Here is a 22,477-nt window from a genome sequence, read left to right on the forward strand (position 1 = left end):
TAAATTATTTATTAAAAATTTTTTAATGTTTATTTTTGAGAGAGAAAGAGAAACAGAGAGAGAGAGAGAGAGAGAGAGAGAGAGAGAGGGAGAGAGCATGAGAGGTGGAGGGGCAGAGAGAGAAGGAGACACAGAATCCGAAGCAGGCTGCAGGCTCTGAGCTGTCAGCATGGAGCCTGATGTGGGGCTCAAACTCACAGAGTGCAAGATCATGATCTGAGCCTAAGTCAGAGGCCCAACAGACTGAGCCACCCAGGTGCCCCCAAAATTTCTTTTCTTGTGATGAGGACTTTAAAGGTCTATTCTTTTAGTAACTTTCAAATATGCAATACAGTATAAACTACAGTCACCATGTAGTACATTCCATCCCATGACTTATTTTGTTTTCTTTTTTTAAAATTAATTAATTAATTAATTAACCTTTAATTTACATCCAAATTAGTTAGCATACAGTGCAATAACGATTTCAGGAGTAGATTCCTTAATGCCCCTTGCCCATTTATCCCATCCCCCCTCCCACAACCCCTCTAGCAACCCTCTGTTTTCTATATTTAAGAATCTCTTATGTTTTATCCCTCTCTCCCTGTTTTTATATTATTTTTGCTTCCCTTTCCTTATGTTCATCTGTTTTGTATCTTAAACTTCTCATTTGAGTGTGCCTATGACTTACTTTATAGCTGAAAGTTTGTACCTTTTGATCCCTTTCACTCATTTGCCACCATCAACCACCCACCACCAGCAACCACCAATCTGTTGTCTCTATCTATCTACAAGCTTGGAGCTTGGTGTTTTTTTATTTTTATTTAATTTTAAAAATTTATTTGAGAGAGAGAGCACACGCGCACAAGTGGAGGAGGGGCAGAGAGATTCCCAAGCAGGTTCTGTGCTGGGTTGGATCCCACAAACAGTGAGATCATGACCTGAGCTGAAATCAAGAACTGGATGCTTAATGAACTGAGCCACCCAGGCGCCCCATTTTTTGTTTTTATTTTTTAAGATTTTATTTTTTTTAATATAATCTCTATATGCAATGTGGAGCTCAAACTTAGAACCCTGAGGTCAAGAGTTGCATGCTCTACTGACTGAGCCAGACAGGTGCCCCTGTTTGTTTTTTTTTAACTTTTTAAAAATTACTCATTTATTTATTTATTTAAATTTTTTTAAATGTTTGTTTATTTTTGAGAGAGACAGAGACAGAATGTGAGTGGGTTAGGGGCAGAGAGAGAGGGAGACACAGAAGCAGAAGCAGGCTCCAGGCTCTGCGCTGTCAGCACAGAGCCCGACGCGGGGCTCGAACTCACGAGCTGTGAGGTCATGACCTGAGCCAAAGTCGGACGCTCAACCGACTGAGCCACCCAGGCACCCCACGTTTTATTTATTTTTGAGACAGAGAGAGAGGGAGACACAGAATCCGGAGCAGGCTCCAGGCTCTGAGCTGTCGCACAGAGCCCGACGCAGGGCTCGAACTCACGGACTGTGAGATCATGACCTGAGCTGAAGTTGGATGCTTAACTGACTGAGCCACCCAGGCGCCCCTGCCCCTGTTTGTTTTTTATAGATTCCACATATATGTAAGATCATACGGCATTTGTCTTTCTCTGTCTGACTTATTTCACTTAGCATAATGCCTTCAGGGTCTATCCCTGTTGTTGCATATGGCAAAATTTTGTTCTTTTTCTGGCTAATAGTATTCCATTGTATATGTATTCCATATTTTATTTATCCATCCATCGATGGACATTCAGGTTGTTTACATATCTTGGCTGTTGTAAATAACGCTGCAGTGAACCTGGGAGGTGCACATATCTTTTCAGATTAGTGTTTCCATTGTCTTTGGATAAATAGCCAAAAGTGGAATTCCTGGATCATAAAGTAATTCTATTTTTAATTTTTTGAGGAAAACTCCATACTGTTTTTCATAGTGGCTGCACCAGTTTGTATTCCCATCAATAGTACCTGAGGGTTCCCTTTTCTCCACATCCTTGCCAACACTTGTTGTTTCTTGTCTCTTTGATAATAATCATTCTAATAGGTATGAGGTGGTATCTCATTATGGTTTTGATTTTCACTTACCTTATGAGTGACTTTGAGCACTTTTTCATATGCCTATTGGCCATCTGTGTGTCTTCTTTGGAAAAATGTATATTCGGGTCCTCTGCCCATTAAAAAATATTTTTTAATGTTTTTATTTTATTTTATTTTTTGAGAGAGAGGCAGAGTGTGAGCACGGAAAGGGCAGGGAGAGAGGGAGACAGATTTGGAAGCAGGCTCCAGGCTCTGAGCTGTCAGCAAAGACCCCGATACGGGGCTTGAACTCTTGAACCATGAGACCATGACTTGAGCCGAAGTTAAGAATTGGACACTTAACCAACTGAGTGACTGAGGCTCCTTCCCCCCCCCCCTTCTTTTTTTGCTATTAAATTGTAGGAGTTCTTTATATATTTTGGATATTCACCCCTTGTCAGATAAATGATTCGCAAAGGTTTTTTCCCACTCCATAGGTTGCCTTCCATTTTGTTTTCTCAACACCATTTATTGAAGAGACTGTCCTTTCCCCACTGTATATTCTTGCCTCCTTTGTTGTAAATTCATTGACCATATATGTGTGGGTTTATTTCTGGACTCTCTGTTTTGTCCTATTGATCTGTATGTTTTTATGCCAATACCATACTGTTTTGATTCTACAGCACTGAAATATAGTTTAAAAATCAGGAAGCATGATGCCTCCAACTTTGTTCTTTCTCAAAGATTGCTTTACCTATTCAGGGTCTTTTGTGGTTTCATACACATTTTTGGATTCTTGTTTCTATTTCTGTGAAAAATGCCACTGGGATTTTGGTAGGGATTGCATTGAATCTATAGATTGCTTTGGGTAGTATGGACATTTTAACAATATTAATTTTCCAATCCATGAGCATGGTATATCTTCCCCTTCCTATCTTATTCAATTTCTTTAATCAATGTCTTAGAGTTTTCAGAGGGCTTTCACCTCCTTGGTTAAATTTATTCCCAGGTATTTTGTTTTTGAAGTAATAGTAAATGGGATTGTTTTCTTAATTTCTTTCTGATAGTTCATTGTTAGTATATAGAAGCAACAGATTTTTATATATTGACTTTGTATCCTGCAACTTTACCAAATTTATTAGTTCTAACCATTTTTTTGTTGGAGTTTTTAGGGTTTTCTTTATATAACATGTCATCTGCAAATAGTTTTACTTGTTCCTTTTCAATATGGATGCCTTTTATTGTTACTCTAAGACTTCCAATACTATGTTAAATAAAAGTGGTGAGAGTAGGCATGCTTGTCTTGCTCCTAATCTTACTTTCAGCTTTTCACTTTTGAGGAAGATGTTAGCTGTGGGCTTGTCATTCATGGCCTCTATTATGTTGAGGTATGTTCACTCTATATTCCCTTTGTTGAGGTTTTATCATAAATGGATCTTAAATTTTGTCAGATGCTTTTACTGCATCTAGTGAGATGATCACATAGTTTTTATCCTTAATTTTGTTAATGTTGTGTACAACACATTGATTTGCAGACGTTGAACCTCTTTGCATCCCTAGAATAAATCTCACTTGATTATGGAGTATGATCCTTTTAATGTATTTTTGAATTCAGTTTGCTAATATTTTGTTGAGTATTTTTGCATCATGTTCATCAAGAGTGAATTTGTTATCCTATTTCCCTCTGAAATTCTTTTCCCATCTCACAGGTTTCAGACTCTAGCCTTTGACTTTTCCCATTATTGGTAGAGCAGATAATTGACAGATGGATACCATGAATCTACAGGTCTTTTTGGGGTCCCAGGTCACCAGCTCTACTTTCATCCCCACATTAACTCATTGGGAAGATATATTTCCCAATCCTCACATCCTTATGTGTCACTGTCATACCCATTTCACATAGGTATAAGGAAAGCAAAGTGATGGTCACAGGGATTAACTGATCTGCGAAAGACGACGGAGTTGTAGAGGTGAGGATTGAATCCTTACCTGCTTCAAAAGCCTCTCCTCTTTTTGTACCAGTCAGGTAGAACTAGGCTCCTTTTTTTTTTTTAAGATTTTATTTTAGGGGCACCTGGGTGGCTCAGTTGATTGAGCGTCTGACTTCAGCTCAGGTCATGATCTCACAGCTCGTGAGTTCAAGCCCTGCGTCAGGCTCTGCGCTGACAGCTCGGAGCCTGGAGCCTGCTTCCAATTCTGTATCCCTCTCTCTCTGCCCCTAACCCACTTGCATTCTGTCTCCGTCTCTCTCAAAAAAAAAAAAAAAAGTTAAAAAATTTTTTTAAAAAAAGATTTTATTTTTTTAAATGTTTATTTTTGAGAGCGCGAGACAGAAACAGAGAGAAAGCAAGAGCACACATGCAGATGTACCTATATTCTCAAGCACAGCAAAAGAGTCAAATTTGACTTATAGACAATGTGGGGATTGACATGACAAAACAGGCATTTGATGGGAATAAGAAATGACAAAACAGGCATTTGATGGGAATAAGAAATTTATCAGTAAATTTATCTAGTCACTTTTGCCTCTTAGTAATAAGCCTATGACTTAAAAGCTTGCTTGCTTTGAAAAGAATATCTATTATTGTAGACTAGGGGTTGGCAAATTTTTCCTATAAATGGTCAGAAAGAAAATATTTGACTTTGGAGACCATGTAATATCCATCCCAACTACTCAGCTCTGCCACAGTATTGCAAAAGCAGCCATAGATGCTTCACAACAATGTCAATGTACTTAATGCCTCGGAACTGTACATTCCGTGGGGCACCTCGGTGGCTCAGTCGATTAAGCATCTGACTCTTGATTTCGGCTCAGGTCACGATCTCAGGATTCGTGAGATGGAGCCCTGCATTGGGCTCTACATGGATAGCGCAGAGCCTGCTTGGGATTCTCTCTCTGCCCCTTTTGCACGGGCTCTTTCTCTCTCTCTCAGAATAAATAAAATGTGTGGCAGTGTTCCAATAAAATCTTGTTTATGGACAATGGATTTTGAATTTCATATACTTTTCTCATATCACAAAATCTTATTTTTATTGATTTTCAACCATTTAAGAGTGTAAAAAACAATTCTTATCTTATGGGCAGTAGAAAGACAGTTGATGGCCTGGATTTGGTCCAGGGCCACAGTTTGCCACCCTCATCTTGGAGATAAAGGTGATACAAAATGAGAGCGATTTAGATTTTTTTTTTTCCAACGTTTATTTATTTTTGGGACAGAGAGAGACAGAGCATGAACGGGGGGAGGGTCAGAGAGAGAGGGAGACACAGAATCGGAAACAGGCTCCAGGCTCTGAGCCATCAGCCCAGAGCCTGACGCGGGGCTCGAACTCATGGACCACGAGATCGTGACCTGGCTGAAGTCGGGCGCTTAACCGACTGCGCCACCCAGGCGCCCCCAAAATGAGAGCGATTTAAAAGGCAGTGCTTATTTCTGCAAAGGTACTATTGTAGCAAACTTCAAGGGCCTTAAAAGTTACCATTTACAATAAAGTTATCAGAATACCCATCTGTTTCTAATAGCACAAATGACTTACTTAGGCAAAAACTAAATTTTGAAATATCAACAGAACTTAAGATGCAAAGGAAACAGTAACTTCTAGTCAATTCTTTCCAGCTCCATACGAAATCTCTAGAATGTCAGAGAAGTCCTAACACTTTAACTATCACCATCTTTCGAATCACCGGCTTGGGACTTAATCATTCTTCAGGACTCCTCCCTACTACCTCATTGCCTAGAATCACTTCTTCTTCACCTATAATTCAGCCTCAAGGTCATTAGAAAAGCCATCACTCAAGGTGAAACACCTAAACCATGGAATATTAGGTCCCACTAAAAAGCAGAAGACAGAGGTACATTAATCAATATAGAAAATGGTCTACAATAGTCTTGACCTAGCAAGGAGGAGATAAACAGGTTTGTATTACAACATGCAAAAGCATATACACATGCACATCTGGAAAGATGGTCACCAAAATACTAGTCATGGTTGTAACTGGATAGGGGAATTTCAGGTGTTTTATTCTTGTACTTTTCTGTATTGTTTCATGAACATGTATCATGCTTAAAATGAGAAAATCCAGTAAAGATCTATTTTTTTCTTAATGTTCATTTATTTGAGAGAGAGTGCATGTGTTCTCAAGGGAGGAGCAGAGAGAGAGGGAGAGAGAGAATCCCAAGCAGGCTCTGTGCACACAGCCCAACGAGGCAGGGCTCAAACCCATGAACCATGGGATCATGACCCAAGCTGTAATCTAGAGTTGGATGCTCAACTGACTAAGCCACTCAGGTGCCCCCAGTAACAGATATTTTTATTTGAAATAAAAAAGATCACCAAAAATTCCTTTTTATAAAGGGGGGCTGGCACCTGGTGGCTCAGTCAGTTGAGCATTTGACTTGGGCTCAGGTCATCTCACGGTTCGGGAGTTCAAGCCCTACATACTGCTGTCAGCAAAGAGCCTGCTTCAGACCTGTCTGCTGCTCTCTCCCCCTCCCCCACTTTCAGTCTCTCAAAAATAAACATTAAAAACAAGTTTGTCTTTATTGTAGTTGTGGTTAAATACACACACACACACACACACACACACACACACACAATGGAGATATTCCAAAATACTTATTTACAGATGAAATGATAGGATATTTGAGATTTGACTGAAAATATGTGGAGTGGGGGTAAATGAGAGGATATAAAGTGTGGCCATAAATTATTAATTGCTAAAGTAGAGTGACGAGTACATGGAAACTTAAGAAATAATAGTCTATCTTTGTAATGTTTGAAATTTTTGAAAAAATTCCTTTCCCTCTAAATGGACCTGCTCCTGCAATTTCAGCCATTAGCCTACATTACATCTGTCTCCAAATGGCCTTAGAAAACTCCCTTTTTGCTGTTTCAAACCTTAAATTCTTCTCTAGTCTCAAGCTCTTTTCAAAGCTCTAGGCCTAACCCTCACTGATGCCTGAAATCTGACAGGTCCAGGATCAAATGCAGTACTTACTTTTAAGATTTTAAGTAATCTTGACACCCAATATGGGGCCTGAACTCCCAACCCTGAGGTCAAGAGTAGCATGCTCTACCAACTGAACCAGGCAGGTGCCCCAAATGCAGTACTTTCTTGACCCTGCACCAAACTCCTGGTTTTGCTGACTCCAATTTTCCCATGAATGGTAAGTACCATCACTCAAATCTGTAAAATGGCCCTTCTCAGAGTTCTCATTCCCCCTCACCAAATTAGTAACTACACCTAAATCATGTGACTCTCAGAATTAGTCTCTTCCAGGGGCGCCTGGGTGGCTCAGTTGGTTGAGCATCAGACTCTTGATTTCATCTTGGGTTATGATCTCCTAGATTGTGGATTCCAGCCCCATGTCAGGCTCTGTGCTGAGAGCATGCAGCATGCTTGGGATTCTCTCTGCCCCTCAGTGGCTCATGCTCATGTGCACTCGCTCTCTTTCAAAGATAAATGAATAAACTTAAAAAAAAATATTCATCTTTTCCCATTCCTACTACTACCATCCTAATTCAAAATCCTTATTAAGTTACAACTACACTGTATAATTTCCTGTACTGGGGACCCTAACTCCAGTTTCTCCAAACTCCAAATCTCCAATCTCCTATTCATGGCTCTATTATCAGTAATCGGCACAATGCTTGGTATATGGTAGGTATTAAAATGTTTGTGGTGTGAAAACCCACATAGCACTATTTCTTATCCTTGTAAATAGTTACAAACCTATGTTCCCTCCTCAGGCCCCTCCCATGACCTTAACAGAAGCCATTTCCATCATTTGCATTCCTCCTATATGTTAAGAGCCCATGATACTGAAACGGTCCTTTTTCATCTAGTTATAGTAAATCCTTTAGATCTGGGGAACTGAAAAAGCAGACCTTTGTCTGTGATTATGTATGCACATATGGGAGCTGTCAAAAAAAAAAAAAAAAAAAATCCCTCCTCCTCATTCCAATGGTGCAAAGGCCAAACATGTCATATATATATATTTATATATGTGATTGCTCCACCCCCTCTCCACCTCTAGGATTTGAGAGGGCAGACCTACGTTGATGGTTCATGTCATTTCTAGGGGGAAGCAACATGAAGAGAATTTGGAGGAAAAACAGAGCAGTGTGACTGGGACATTATACTACATGGAACGAGGGGGAAAGAGCTAGCCCACAGAGGGGTCAAAGCTAAGAACCATACCTACCAACCATGCAATTAAATAAACATATGTGGCTGTTTTTGTTTATTTACCTTTCTTCTTTTTTAAAAAGGGGAGGGGAGCTTTTTGGTGGGGAATCAGTCTTTTTCATAAAAGGTTATTTGTGTTGATCACTTACCAAAACGAATTTTACTAACATTTCCTTAGCTTTAACCTCAACCTAGTATTAATCCCATTCCTCTGAAACTGTAGTCTGAATGGCTATCCTAGAAATCCCTCAGACCTATAAGTCTGGTTCTCCAACAGCTGGGTCTCCAATATTATGTGGCTTCCGAAGTAAGATGGGATTTGTGTATTTTATTAATTCTCTCAAGAGGTAAACCTATTTATTAGCTCTTTAAGCACTGAAAGCCTCCAAATCTATCATAGCCAGTTAAGAAGTTTTCTCAGCATACAGTGGCAAAAAACCCATGAAATCAATGGCTCTATGATAGTTCATTTTCTGCTTTTCAAAGCAAACACATGGAACAATACCTAATTTCAGTTCAAACTCATTTCCCTTTTATTAAAGTCCAAGTTATCATTACATGGTTTGGTACTCAATAAAGGAAAACTTGTTCAAATAAGGTAATATGTTATCATCAGTATTTCCAGGTGATTGTTTACAATCAAGTAGCATTATGAATAAATCCTTGAGAAGCCCATCTGTAAGAGAAAACAGGAAGAATTAGCTAGAAAAATAAAGGAAGCGTAGAAATCTTACTAAAAATAACCTTTTTTAAAAAAGTTTTTTATCTAAGTAACCTCTACACCCAACACGGGGCTCAAACTTATGACTTTGAGGTCAAGAGTTGCGGGGCACCTGGGTGGCTCAGTCGGTTAAGCATCCAACTTCGGCTCAGATCATGATCTCATGGTTCGTGGGTTCGAGCTCCGCATCGGGCTCTGTGCTGACAGCTCAGAGTCTGGAGCCTGCTTTGGATTCTGTCTTCCTCTCTCTCTGCCCCTCCCCCACTCGTGCTTGGTTTTTCTCTCTCTCAAAAATAAATAAAACATAACAAAAAAAAGTTGTATGCTCTTCCAACTGAGCCAGTCAGGTGCCCTAAAATTAACCTTCTTTAGAGCAATGGTCCAGGGAAATCACTGTCTCTGTGTAGCCTTTTCTGTTCTTACTTACTCCTGCCTATACCCAACTCACAAGGGACTGGCTCTGCGCCTTTTTGTTGTTTATACACCTAGTACTTACAGGGGTAGTCCTCTTTTCCAGTCAGAAAAATGCTAGGGAATTGCCCTTCAAAAAAATTTTTAGGGGCACCTGGGTGGCTCAGTCAGTTAACCCCTGACTTTCGCTCAGGTCATAATCTCACAGTTCCTGCGCTTAAGCCCTGCATCGGTCTCTCTGCTGTTAGCACAGACCCGCTTTGGATCCTCTGTCCCCCTCACTCTCTGCCCCTCCCCCGCAGGAGTGTGTGTGCTCTCTCTCACTCTTTCAAAAATAAATAAAACATTAAAAAATAATAATAAAAATACTAAACAAATTTTTTAAAAAATATATTAAAAAAGAAAGAATATCATCAAAGCTGGAATATATCCTATATAATAACAAAGATCTTCTAGACTCCTTGGAATACTACCTGATAAAATAAAAATTAAGCTAAAGTGTTTAGACAACCTTGTAAGAGTCCATTACGTCATATGAACAACAGACAAGAGCTTCAAACATGTAAGTAGGAAATATTCTATTCCGAATGCCTCATTTTCTCATAGAAATCATTAGTACACACATTAAAAACATTTCCATTTATTACAAAGATGGGCTATCTGAGTTCAGGAGGGAGGGGGGAGGGGGGAGGGGGGAGGAGGAGGAAGAGGAGGAGGAGGAGGAGGAGGAGGAGGAGGAGGAGGAAGCGCTGGTGGTGGTGGTGGTGGTGGTGGTAGTAGTTAGTAGTGGCAGTAGTAGTAGTATGGGAGTGGACAAAGATAAAATTAAGACTCCTGCTCTAAAACGTTTAACCGAGCTCAAAGGATCTTTATCTTTTGAGGGATCTGACATTAGCTCCTTCAATAATTTTGGGTGCACTTTTCGCTCTCTCTTCTTAAAGTAGGCTCCATGCCCAACGTGGGGCTTGAACTCATGACTGTGAGATTAAGAACTGTATGCTCCATTGACTAAGCCAGGTGGGGATCCCTTGGGTGCACTTTTATAAGACAGTTTAGTTCCACTATTTTAAAAATAAATAAGCCTCATTGTTTACCTCTGAGGAATGAATATGGCCTTAGTAAATGCCTAAACAGGATGTGCAGCACAGTAAGAGCAATGGACTCTGGAGCTGGACTGCCTAGGTTTAAGTGTGAGTTCCAGTACTAGCTATATGACTTTGGACAAGGTGTCTCAGTTTCCTCATCAATAAAATAGGAAAAGGAGAATAATTCTAATGATAGTACTACCTCGGGGCGCCTGAGTGGTTCAGTTGGTTAAGTGTCAGACTTTGGCTCAGGTCATGATCTCACGGTTTGTGAGTTCAAGCCCCGTGTCAGGCTCTGTGCTGACAGCTCAGAGCCTGGAGCCTGCTTTGGATTCTGTGTTTCCTTCTCTCTCTGCCCCTCCCCCGCTTGTGCGCGCGCGCGCGCTCTCTCTCTCTCTCTCTCTCTCTCAAAAAATAAAAATAAAAAAATAAATGATAGTACTGTTTCATGGGACAGTTTATGAAGATTAAATGAGTTAATATTGGGGCACCTCCATGACTTATCAGTAAAGTGTCTGACTCTTGATCTTAGCTCAGGATTTGATCTGAGTCATGAGAGCCCTGCATTGGGCTTCACTACTTAAAAAAAGAAAAGAAGAAAAAGAATTAATATTTATAGAGCACTTAAAACAGCACCTGACATAGTAAGAGTTATATACACTATGTATGTTTATTAAATAAAATAAAATTGAGTTCCTGCTTTACAAAATCCTTTGTAAAACAAAAGATTTTCTGCACATTCCTCACTACCTAGACAATCTTGTGGCTGTTTTTATTACCTGCCTTCCCACAGAGAACAAGGTATCAAATAAGTTTTTTTTTTTAATGTTTATTTTTGAGAGAGAGAGAAAGAGAGCGTGAGTGGGGGAGGTGCAGAGAGAAAGGGAGACACAGAATCTGAAGCAGGTTCCAGGCTCTGAGCTGTCAGCACAGAGCCTGACGCGGGGCTCAAACCCACAGAGTGTGAGATCATGACCTGAGCCAAAGTTGGATGCTTACAGATTGAGCCACCCACAAGCCCCATCAAACAAGGTTTTTTATCAGTGAATATTTACTTGACTATTAAATTCTAACTTGGGCAAAAACAAATGCATCAAATTAATAAAACTCTGTCGTTAAAAATAAACAGATGTACAAAAACATGCGTAACAAATACCTTATATGCAGTGGATTACCTTTAGTTTGGGGGAGGTAAAAGGGCTGGAATTAGGGAAGGGTGCACAGAGAGTTTCAACTCTGTGAAACCAGTCATTTCTTGGAGGGAAAATGAAGCAACTATGGCAAAATATTAATATCTGAAAGATCTGGGTGTGATTACATTTATTGTATATGCTATTCTTTTTTTTTTAATGTTGATTTATTTTGTGAGAGAGAGAGTGCGCACGCATGAGTGGGAGAGAGAGGAAGAGAGAGAATTCCAAGCAGGCTCTGCGCTGTCAGCAAATAGCCTGAGGCAGGGCTTGATCCCACGAACCATGAGATCATGACCTGAGCCAAAATCAAGAGTCAGCCACTTAAATGACTGAGCCACCCGGGCACCCCATATGCTATTCTTTACGTTTGAAATATTTTATACGGATTTTTAATTACAGAGGCGTCTTCTTGCCATTACAACAGTAAAAGAACAATTATAACAACTAAAAATAACAATTCTAGCTCCTTAAACCTATCATTAGTACTCTCTAAATCTCTATGTTCATGGCCTCTAAGGAGGCCATTAAAAAGGTCTTACTCTGAGAACACTGAAATGTCATTGACTCCCCCTTCCTGGATTCATTTCCTGCCTTTATTCAGTGGTGTGTTGCTTACCCATGGGGTTTACACTTTGTCAAGGCCCAGTTCCTCTGGAGTGGAGATTCCCAGTTCATTTAAAGTTGGTCTAAGTTCCTGGATGACATAGGGGTAGATTTCCTTATGAGGTCCTGCTTTGTCCTGATGGCAAAGAAAATATTCACATTTAGCTCTCTGAAAAGCTGTTTCTATTAAAAAAATGAACTTGAGAATACTTTTAATCATGTATGCAGAGGCTAACAGCAGAGAATACAAGTCACATACTTTTAACTTATTAGTCCAATAAAGAGAATAAGCTATGTAGGCGCTATTCAAGGTAGGCTTTAAAGCACCTTGAGAAAAACTAAGACCATTAGGCTAAATCCAGAAACAAAACAAAATAAAACATAACATTTTAAAGCCTGGATAAAGCCTTGAGTTACAAGAAAAGGTGGTGATGACAGAATTTTGTAAAGATAATTAAACATGCCCAGCAGGCTACAGGAATAATTAAGTTAACACAAGAAAAAGTTTTTAAATTTGCCTCCAATTTGAGACCTTAACTAAATTAAGTACTGGTGCTGAATGGATTGATAGCCTACAGAACCCTTAATTATTTTACCCATTGTAGATAAAGTAATGTCACACTTTCCCTCTTACAGACTTGAAAAGACTACCGATTTCCAGGGCAAAAGAGTTTTGACAAATACTCACCATAATATATAATTATACCTATATTTTCACAAAGTTCCTCAAGGACAAATATTAAAAAGTCAAATGAACTAAGACAATAACAAGCTGTTATTCTTCTGCCTTTAACAAATTCTAGGTCTCCTTAATTGTATTTTTTTTTAATTATAAAATTCTTGCTTAAAATGTAATCATTTGATCATATGTATCAAATGAACTATGGGGGCGCCTGGGTGGCGCAGTCGGTTAAGTGTCCGACTTCGGCCAGGTCACGATCTCGCGGTCCGTGAGTTCGAGCCCCGCGTCGGGCTCTGGGCTGATGGCTCAGAGCCTGGAGCCTGTTTCCGATTCTGTGTCTCCCTCTCTCTCTGCCCCTTGCCCGTTCATGCTCTGTCTCTCTCTGTCCCAAAAATAAATAAACGTTGAAAAAAAAAAAATTAAAAAAAAAAAATGAACTATGTATGAGGTCACACCACAAAAACTGAAGTTTCTTCAATTAATATACTATGAATGTTTAATGTTAAATACATTTCCACACTATTAATAGATAACCTCTTGAAAAGTCTCATCTTAAGAAACCACTAATATTTAACTTCATATCATAATTAGAACAAAGATAAACTATAGTTAAACTTTTGTACATCCTTATTTCCTTAAGATAAATTCTCAAATGCTGAACAAATGGGGATCAAGCACAATTTCTAAAACCTTGCATAAATTCTGCCAAACTGCCCCCCAGAAAGACTGTTAGCTGCAATCTACATTTCCTCTAGCTATATCAGAACTAATTTTAGGTTATTTCAACAAATTCAAAAACACAGAATATGCCGATACTTAACAACAGCCCACCCACTTCCAGAACAACTTTATTTAGCATTGTTACTTCACTGACCTTAACAACCTCTAGGATGCGAACTGCACTAGCAAAATCATTTAACCGTCTGCATGCCCGCAAAGCAGCATCAATGATTTTAGGTTCTGGAACCAGATCATAGCCAACAAGCGTGTTCATTCCTGTCAAATTAAAAACAAGAGCCATATCAACCTGAGGTATCCTCATAGAAATTACAATATACTTACTTATATTTTTACTGAGTCAAAGACACATGATCTTGTCTGTTTGGGCCTCTATTCTTTTATCTATAAAAGTAAGAGAATCTAGGGTTGCCTGGGTGGCTCATTGGGTTGAGCATCCAACTCTTGATTTTGGCTCAGGTCATGATCTCACGGTTTGTGAGTTTGAGCTCCGCTTTGGGCTCTGTGCTAACAGCTCAGAGTCTACTTGTGATTCTCTGTCTCCTCTTCTCTCTCTCAAAAAAAAAAAAAAATAAAATAAAAAATAAAAAAAATAAATAAATAAATAATAAAAAAGAAAAAAAGAGAACCTACCTTTAACAAATTCTAGATAGTAAGACCACAGTGGATCTTCCACAGTGAAAGAACTATGCAATAGCATGCAGATTAAAGAAAAAAACAGAAAACAACCAAAAACCAAGAGTCTTCTTACATGCAAACACAATTTTCATAATTAGCTGGTTTCTTTTCAAACAAGAGGGTTATTTTTTTCTTTAATTATTTATTTTGAGAGAGAACTAGGCAAAGAGAGAATCCCAAGTAGGCTTTGCAGTGTCAGCACAGAGCCCAAAGGCAGCTCAATCTCACGAACAGACGCCCCAAGAGTCATTTTCAACTCATATCCTTAACTCTTAACACAGTGTATGTACTTTTGTTGCTTTAAGATAGATTTGGTTGGAAAATAATCTAAAAAACAACCAGAGAAATGCTTAGGGAGAGTTAATGAAGCTCAAATGAGGACATTAAGTAGATACAGAGAAGCATTAGTGCACATTCAACCAGAAAATGACTGGGCATAATTACTTTCAGCTTTGCACAAAATGACACATAATAAAATTTAAGATTCTCTTAATGGGAGTGCAGAATTGCTGTTCTTTTCATTACTGCTACTCAAGATTATCCAGTAAGGATTTTCCTAGTTGCAGCAAAATAAGGATTATTATTCCTGTGGATAAATGTGAATCACTTAGGTTTCTCGCTTTTAATTATTTTGAAATACGTAAACAAAAGACACAGTGACTACAATGGTAGAATATAGTCACGGAGGGGCACCTGGGTGGCTCAGTCAGTTAGGCATGAGATTTCAGCTCAGGTCATGATTTTGCGGTTCCTGAGTTCAAGTCCTATATTGGGTGAGCCCTGCTTCAGGTGAGCATGAGCCCCATTTCGGATAAGCCCTGTTTCGGATGAGCCTCACTTCTCTCTCTCTCCCCTCTCTGCTCTTCTCTCATTTAAGCGTGCTCTCTCTCTCTTAAAAACAAAAAAGGAAAAAAAGAATATGGTCACAGAGACTGAACTAAATTACCTACTCTTAAAATTACTTAGCTACCTATTAGACTAGTTATCATTAATGTTACCTACTCGTGTTCAGTACACATCTACAATTAGGAAAAACAAGTTCTAGCTTACTTAGACTGAACACTTATTCTGGGCAAGAGACAAATCATAACTTAGAAGAAAATAACAAAAAAACCAAACTATTACCGAGATGGGAGGAGAACCAAATAACTACTTCCTTAAATTATCTATAAAGGACAAAAGTGTTAACTCTTGTTCACATTGACCTATCATTTAACAGTGACTTTCAATCAGGGGTGATTTTGTCTCCCAGCAGACAGTTGCCAAGGATGCTGCGAAACATCCTATAATGCGAAGGACAGCCCTTGCAACCAAGAATTATCTGGCCCCAAAAGTTATAAACTTTCCCAACTGAAAGCTGCATGATAATACCTATGCTTACATGATGCATATTTTCCAAATAGTTGTTTTCAACAGAGTAGTCAAACACTACTAAGTATTTCCCAATTCTATGCCAAAGTAGACAAATATGCCTATGTTCCAATTACCTTTACGCAATTCCCAGGCGTCAATATCTGGCTTGTTGAAGTATGTCACCCAGCGAGCATCAAACTCCTCATCTGTTTCATGTGACCCATGGGAGTAGCAGCGAACTGACTGGACAGCTGCAATGAAAAAAGAGCAATGAGTTCAATGTTCAGAAAGAAACACTACTTGATGTATCCTGTTAATACACTGGGGTATTTTTGTTGTTGTTGGTTTTCTTTTTTAAATTGTGTTGAGATATATACAAAAAAATTACCATTTTAACTACTTTTAAGTGCACAGTTCAGTGGTGTTAAATATATTCAATGCATTAAATTCTGAATCAAGTATATACATTATCGTAGGAAAATTACTCAGCAGGTCAAATGAAACAAATCTTCTATACTGATACGATGGGGCATTTGGGTGGCTCAGTCAGTTAAGCATCTGACTTTGGCTCAGGTCATGATCTCGAGGTTCTCAAGTTCAAGCTCCATATCAGGCTCTGTTGTCAGTACAGAACCTGCTTTAGATCCTGTCTCCCCCCTTCTCTACCCCTCCCCTGCTTGTGTGCTTGCTCTCTCTCTCAAAAATAAACATTTGGAAAAAATTTTATAAATTGATATGAAAAAAATCTTTTCCCTCTAATGTGTAATGCTGGCTTCAAATTGCTAAAAGTGGTTCTTTGGAAGGAAAAACTATTTTGTGTTTATTTATTTATTTGAGGGGGGTGGAGAGAGAGAGAGAGAGAGAGAGAGAGAGTAAGATCAGGAGAGGGGGCAGAGAGAGAATCCCAAGTGGGCTCTGCACTGTCAGCAATGCAGGGCTCAAACTTACAAACTGTGAGATCACACACGACCTGAACTGAGATCAAGAGTCAGATGCTTAACCACCCAAGGACCCCAGGAAAAACTATTTCTTTATACACTTCCACAATGTCTGAATTTTTATGATAAGCACAGTATTAATTCCTAATTTTAAAAGATGCCCATTCCAATTCTTTTTTTTTTTTTTAATTTATTTATATATAGAGAGAAAGTACGAGTGCAACCAGGAGAGGGGCAGAGAAAGAATCCCAAGCAGGCTCCATGCTGTCAGTGCAGAGCACGATGCAGGGCTCGACCATGACCTGGGCCGAAATCAAGAGTCAGACGTTTATTAACTGAAGTGGAGCTTGATCTCACAAACTGTGAGATCATGACCTGAGCTCAAAGAGTTGGATGCTTAACAGACTAAGCCACCCAGGCACCCCAAATGTAAGGAATATCTTGAACATTGTTTTTTTTTAAAGTAAACTCTATGCCCAATATGTTGTTTGAACTCACAACCCCAAGTCACATGCTCTATGGACTGTACCAGCCAGGGGCCCCTATTCCTATACATCCTTAATGCAATAAATGGCAGGAGAAAGCAGAGAAAAATAAAAGAAAACAGAAAAAGATGAAGATATGAACGACTAGCTAGTTCTGGAGATGGGACTGTCACTGCTGTATCAAGTGAAAAGATTCTCACTTAAATTACCATTTGAGCCTATAGCAAAATACTTGCCATTAGTCACAGAGACCACAGCACAAGTTCCAATCTTCCCAGAGACCTAAATATCTCCATTATCCAAGCCCAGAATGAAGTAGGACATGTATATAAATGGGCTGGAATTGGCCACGCTTTAACTTCTATGACAAGAAAAAATAATGTATCTCTAGACCTAAATATATTTGATAAGTGCAAACATTTCATCATCAAAAGTATGTGGATACTTAATAACTCTTACAGTACTAATATTCACATTTAATATATCAGAATGTATAGGTCACAACAATCCTCTAACTCACTGTTATCAAAAATTTAGAAGCTATCTTTTTCAAAAACTAAAATTATCCTTAGCTGAATACTTAAAGCACAAGTATAAAATGTTACAACCACTTTGGAAGACAAGTTAAATACACTCACCATACCACCTAGTAAATCTATTTCTAAGTACTTACTCAAGACAAATGAAATATATCTATTCCTTCCCCGGAGGTAATTATTACAAGTACCTTTCCAACCACCCAGAAGTGTTTCATGATAATCAATTCCTTTTGCTCACTGCTGGGCATGATTTCACTAGATGGCTGGCAGCTTTGTTTTGTTTTCTAACAAAAGAAAAAGATGATCAGCAACTACACATCCTAGTCAAGGAGAACAATGGATCACCTTCAATAATTTGTTCACCGTCCTTCTGGAAGTCCCAAATTACAAACTGGTTGTATTCCCAAAAAACTTTATGGGTAACAACTATTTATAATACCAAACACACACTGCGAACATACATCCCCCTTCTAGCATGGCAAAATCAGGTTTTCCTACGTGGTTTAAATTGTATTCCTCTCGAAGTAAAAATAAATAAATAAATAAATAAATAAATAAATAAATAAATAAATAAAAGACTGTATTCCTAATTTCAGTAATGGGTAGGAGTAGGATCTATTCTCCTCACTGTGGACATGCCTATCATATGTTTAACATTTTGATTTTTAAGTAAACTATATAGGCATTCTTTCCTTCCCCTACTAACCCAACTTTCGTACAGCATTTCCACTTAGGTTTGAGGTCTACAAGGCAAAGTATTTTGGGAAACAACTGTGCAGTGCTTTCATACAACCTGAAGGTTCCAGAGTAGGAAAAGAGAAGCACGTACCTGAAAACTGAGACATTTCTACAAACTCAGTCTAAAAAGGTATTTCTAACACTACTTTTTGGCATTCAGTTAAGCACGCTATTTAAAAGAAAAAAAAAGCTAACATACTCAGAAAAATTAATCCCTTTAGTTTAAATTTAGTTAAATCAGATAGCTTTCCACCAATAACTAGTCAGCTTGGATAAAGCCCCCAAAATGGACATTTTGGTGGTGGTAATTCTAGGAGAAATGGAAAGAAACGAATAATGGCAAAGGGCACTAGAACAAGCTCAAAGGTGGCGTTGTTGAGGTGCAAGGCTGAAGAACAGCATGGACTTTGGGACTCCAAGGCTGGAAATCTAGAAGTGTGGGAACAGTGCTGAAAAGAAGGTTGGAAAGTGATTAAAAATGCTACCTAGGGGCGCCTGGGGGGCTCAGTTGGTGAACCATTGGACTTGGGCTCAGATCATGATCTCATGGTTGTGGGATGGAGCCCTGAATTGGGCTTTGCACTGACAATGCAGAGCCTGCTTGGGATTCTCTCTCTGCCGCCCCCCCCCCCCCCCCCGCTAGTGCAGGTGCGCGCGTTCTCTCTCTCTCTCTCAAAATAAATAAACTTAAAAAATAAGCGCTACCTCAATTCAGCCCTATGCCAAGAAACTCACTTTCCTACGTTATCAGGGTAGGGTTATAGGAGCTAGGGTTGTGTTAAGTTTTAAGGGTTGACTAAAAGAATCTAACCACTATTTAAAACATTTTAATTCAGCAGTTACTGGAAAACGATTGTTTCAAGTTGGAGGCTTCTGGAATTCAGGGTGCCATTTAACTAGAGCAAACTTGAAGCCCCTCAGGTTAACCCTTCCAGAGCCCTTTGAAGTATGCTCTCATTTGACCTTGAATAGTCCCATCCAAAATGTTAATCCTTTTGACTTTCATTTTATACAACCTGTTCGGTTTCATAATAGTAACAAATCCTGATGTATAATTTGCACAAATGAAATCCCCTATAATAAAGCAAAGACATATTAAGCGTTTGTGCCAGGCAAGGTGCTAAGAGTTACATTATTTCATTTAAACCTCACAACTGCCAAATATCCTGATTTTAGAGATGAGGCAATTGAGTCTTTTTCCTTTAAAATAGGATCCACGCCCAATGTGGAGCCAAAACTCACCACCCCGAGATCAAGAGTCAGAGATCAATAGTCAGTCATCCCCTGAGATCAAGAGTCTGAGTGCTCTACCCATTGAGCCAGCCAGGTGCGCCATGGCCAACTTGGGTCTTTATGTTAATTAACATGTCCAAGGTCATGCAACTAGAAAGTAGCTAACATAAAAGTAACCAATACTACCTCCTTGTGGCAAATATTTAGGTTGTCTATGGGACAGACACCTAAAATAAAGATTTTTGTTTATAAATTATACTCAAGAGTGGGAATAGAATGGCTAGGAGAAAAACCAACATATCAAAACTTACTAAGATGAATCCCCTTAACCTAGTCTGCCAAAAATCTCTGCTGCTTCTCCAGCTTGCCACAAAATGCAGCAATTCTTGGGGCACCTGGGTGGCTGAGTTCCTTTAACTTCTGGCCAGCTCAGGTTATGATCTCATGGTTTGTGGGTTTGAGCCCTACATCGGGCTCTCTGCTGTCAGTGCAGAGCCCGTTTTCAGATCCTGTCCCCCCCACTGTCTGTCCCCTCCCCCTCTCAAAAATAAAAAATAAACGTTAAAAAAAAAGGTAGCAACCCTTTTCAAGAGGCCACAAGAAAACTCCCTAAAAGGTATCTATATGAAAAAATTGTAGTACTTTAACATTTAGGTAAGGAAAAAATTAAAAAAACATAAAATCTGACAAACATCAGGATGGGCCAAAAATAACTATGGCTAAGAAACAGAAAACAGTTCCACCACTAATAAAAGGATCTGTTTTCCAAGTTGGGCCTCAATTTCCTCCTCTATAAGCTAGTCTTCATAAAGTGCATGCCAGCCTTTCTGTCCTATTGTAAATGAGAGAAGATAAAGTCTAAATTGAATGAACAGAAATACATTTCTTAGGTTCTGAAGAGTCTAGTTAGAACACTCAAGAGTCAAGAGAACAACCTTATTAGTTTTGAGTTTGAGTTCATGTTTAATTATGCATGCTTAGGGGCTAAATTTCATAATGCAGCATATACTATCATCATGGACCAAGATTAAAGTGCAGTTACACTAAGTAAAAGTACAGTGCTGGACACAAAATATCCCCAAACACATAAGGGGAAGGCAAAATAAGAGACAGGAATTAGCAGCACATCTCATACTCCAGCAATCAGAGTTCCAATTGGAAGCACGGAATAAAGGTTCCCTTATGTTTGCAGAACACAGTATTCCTGAGTCTGTGGTACTCAATTTTCGAAAGAGTAATGTTTTTTATTTTTTAATTTTCTTTAATTAAAAAATTGTTTAATATTTATTCATTTTTGAGAGAGAAAGAGAGCACAAGCAGGGGATGGGCAGAGAGAGGGAGACACAGAATTCAAAGCAGGCTCCAGGCTCTGAGCTGTCAGCACAAAGCCCGATGTGGGGCTTGAACCCATGAACCGTCAGATCATGACCTGAGCTGAAGTCGGACGTTTAACCCACTGAGCCACCAAGGCGCCCAGAAAGAGTAATATTCTTATCATAAGACCTATCAATATTCAGGCTCTCTTCCACAGCTCAAGAAGCAGCCATACATAACGATCCATCGTAAAAACGGAAGAATTAAAACGTAGCATAGCAGTCTCTAAAATGACAGAACGGTCAGTGAAGTTGACATACAAAGCTCTAACCGAGAAAGGCCTGATAAAAAAAAAGTATATTGTGTCCTACAAGTAAGCATATAGTGCTCGCAGAAGACACTGTGAGTGTCCATGCTGGGGTCTCCGGAAGGGCCACCCCTGCTCCTACACTGAGTGAGACGCGCCTAGCGGCTCAATGTCACCTTCGCCGAAGCGCTGTAGGCCAGCGGCGGACACTCCCAGTCAGATGGCTGCAGGGGTCAGCGCCAGGGAACGGTCACAGCCCAGGGACCGAAGGGGTCCAGTGGGCATGAGAGGTGCGCTGCGCCCCCTCACTGGGGCCCGCAGCAGGTCTACACCAGACTGGTCCGCGGTGCCCGCACCAGGAAGTCGCGCTGGGGGCGGGGGCAGGGGGCCTGGGGACCGCGTCTTCCAGTCCCCCACAACTGGAGGCCGCACAGAGAGAGCTGCCAACGGTCACCAGGTTCCGCCGCACGCCCGCAGGGCAGGGGCTAGGCCGCTGGGCGAGCCTGCCCTCGAGTGGCGGCGGGGACCCAGGTCACCGCAAGGACACGCGGGCGCGAACAGCGGTGGCGGGGGCCTTACCGGCGGCGGAGCCGGGACCCGGAGCTGGGTACAGGAGGCCTCGGGGGCTGGCACGGGGGGCTGCGGCTGCTGCTACAGCGCAACGGCGGAGAGCGGCGCCGAGCATGACGGCTATGGCGGCGCGCAGTCTAAGGCTGAAGGGAAGCCGGGTGTGAACTCAAGGGCCGCTCGGGAGCTCGTGGGGGCCGGACTCACGCACCGACGCACGGTGGGCGGAGCGTGAGGTCCCGCCCACTGCGCCGCTCGCGCCTTGGCGGGAGGGCGGGGTACCACGAGGATGTTGGGAGGCTACGGCGGCGCGCTAAGGACAAACCATTTCCAACGCTGTGCCCTGTCCCGCGCTGCCGCGTTTCTGTTTGCAGCGGCCTTCCGGGAGCCAGGATGTAAGGAAGGTGAGCGGTGGGCAGTAGATGGTATCCTGATTCAAGTCCGCTCAGGAAGCGATTTCATCACGTCAAGATGGGAACAATAAGGGGCTCCTGGCCTTCTTAGTCAGTCGACCGTGAGTCTCAGGGTCGTGAGTTTGAGCCCCACTTTGGTCTTAGGGATTACTTAAGGAAAAAAAAAAAAGGAACCGATAACGATAATAACATTGTCAAGTTGTAATAAAAAGACCTTCTTTGTGTAACGTCCCCGTTTGAGCCTAAAATAAGAGAATGGGAAAAAACAACTGCTTACATATAAGGGAT

The 22,477-nt window shown here is 40.4% G+C and overlaps 1 protein-coding gene across 1 annotated transcript; it reads right to left on the reverse strand.

The window, feature by feature from the left end:
• Positions 1 to 8,700: 8,700 nt before the first annotated feature.
• COX5A (cytochrome c oxidase subunit 5A) lies at positions 8,701 to 21,985 on the reverse strand. Its single transcript, XM_040493289.1, has 5 exons — positions 21,789 to 21,985; positions 15,790 to 15,906; positions 13,761 to 13,882; positions 12,218 to 12,340; positions 8,701 to 8,867 (listed from the first exon to the last, which is right to left on the reverse strand). The coding sequence occupies exons 1-4, from the start codon at positions 21,892 to 21,894 to the stop codon at positions 12,227 to 12,229; spliced, it is 459 nt and encodes a 152-aa protein (XP_040349223.1). The 5' UTR covers positions 21,895 to 21,985; the 3' UTR covers positions 8,701 to 8,867; positions 12,218 to 12,226.
• Positions 21,986 to 22,477: the final 492 nt, after the last annotated feature.

This window comes from Herpailurus yagouaroundi, unplaced genomic scaffold (assembly GCF_014898765.1).
Source record: "Herpailurus yagouaroundi ecotype Mexico unplaced genomic scaffold, PumYag 184, whole genome shotgun sequence".
Taxonomy (NCBI): Eukaryota; Metazoa; Chordata; class Mammalia; order Carnivora; family Felidae; genus Herpailurus; species Herpailurus yagouaroundi.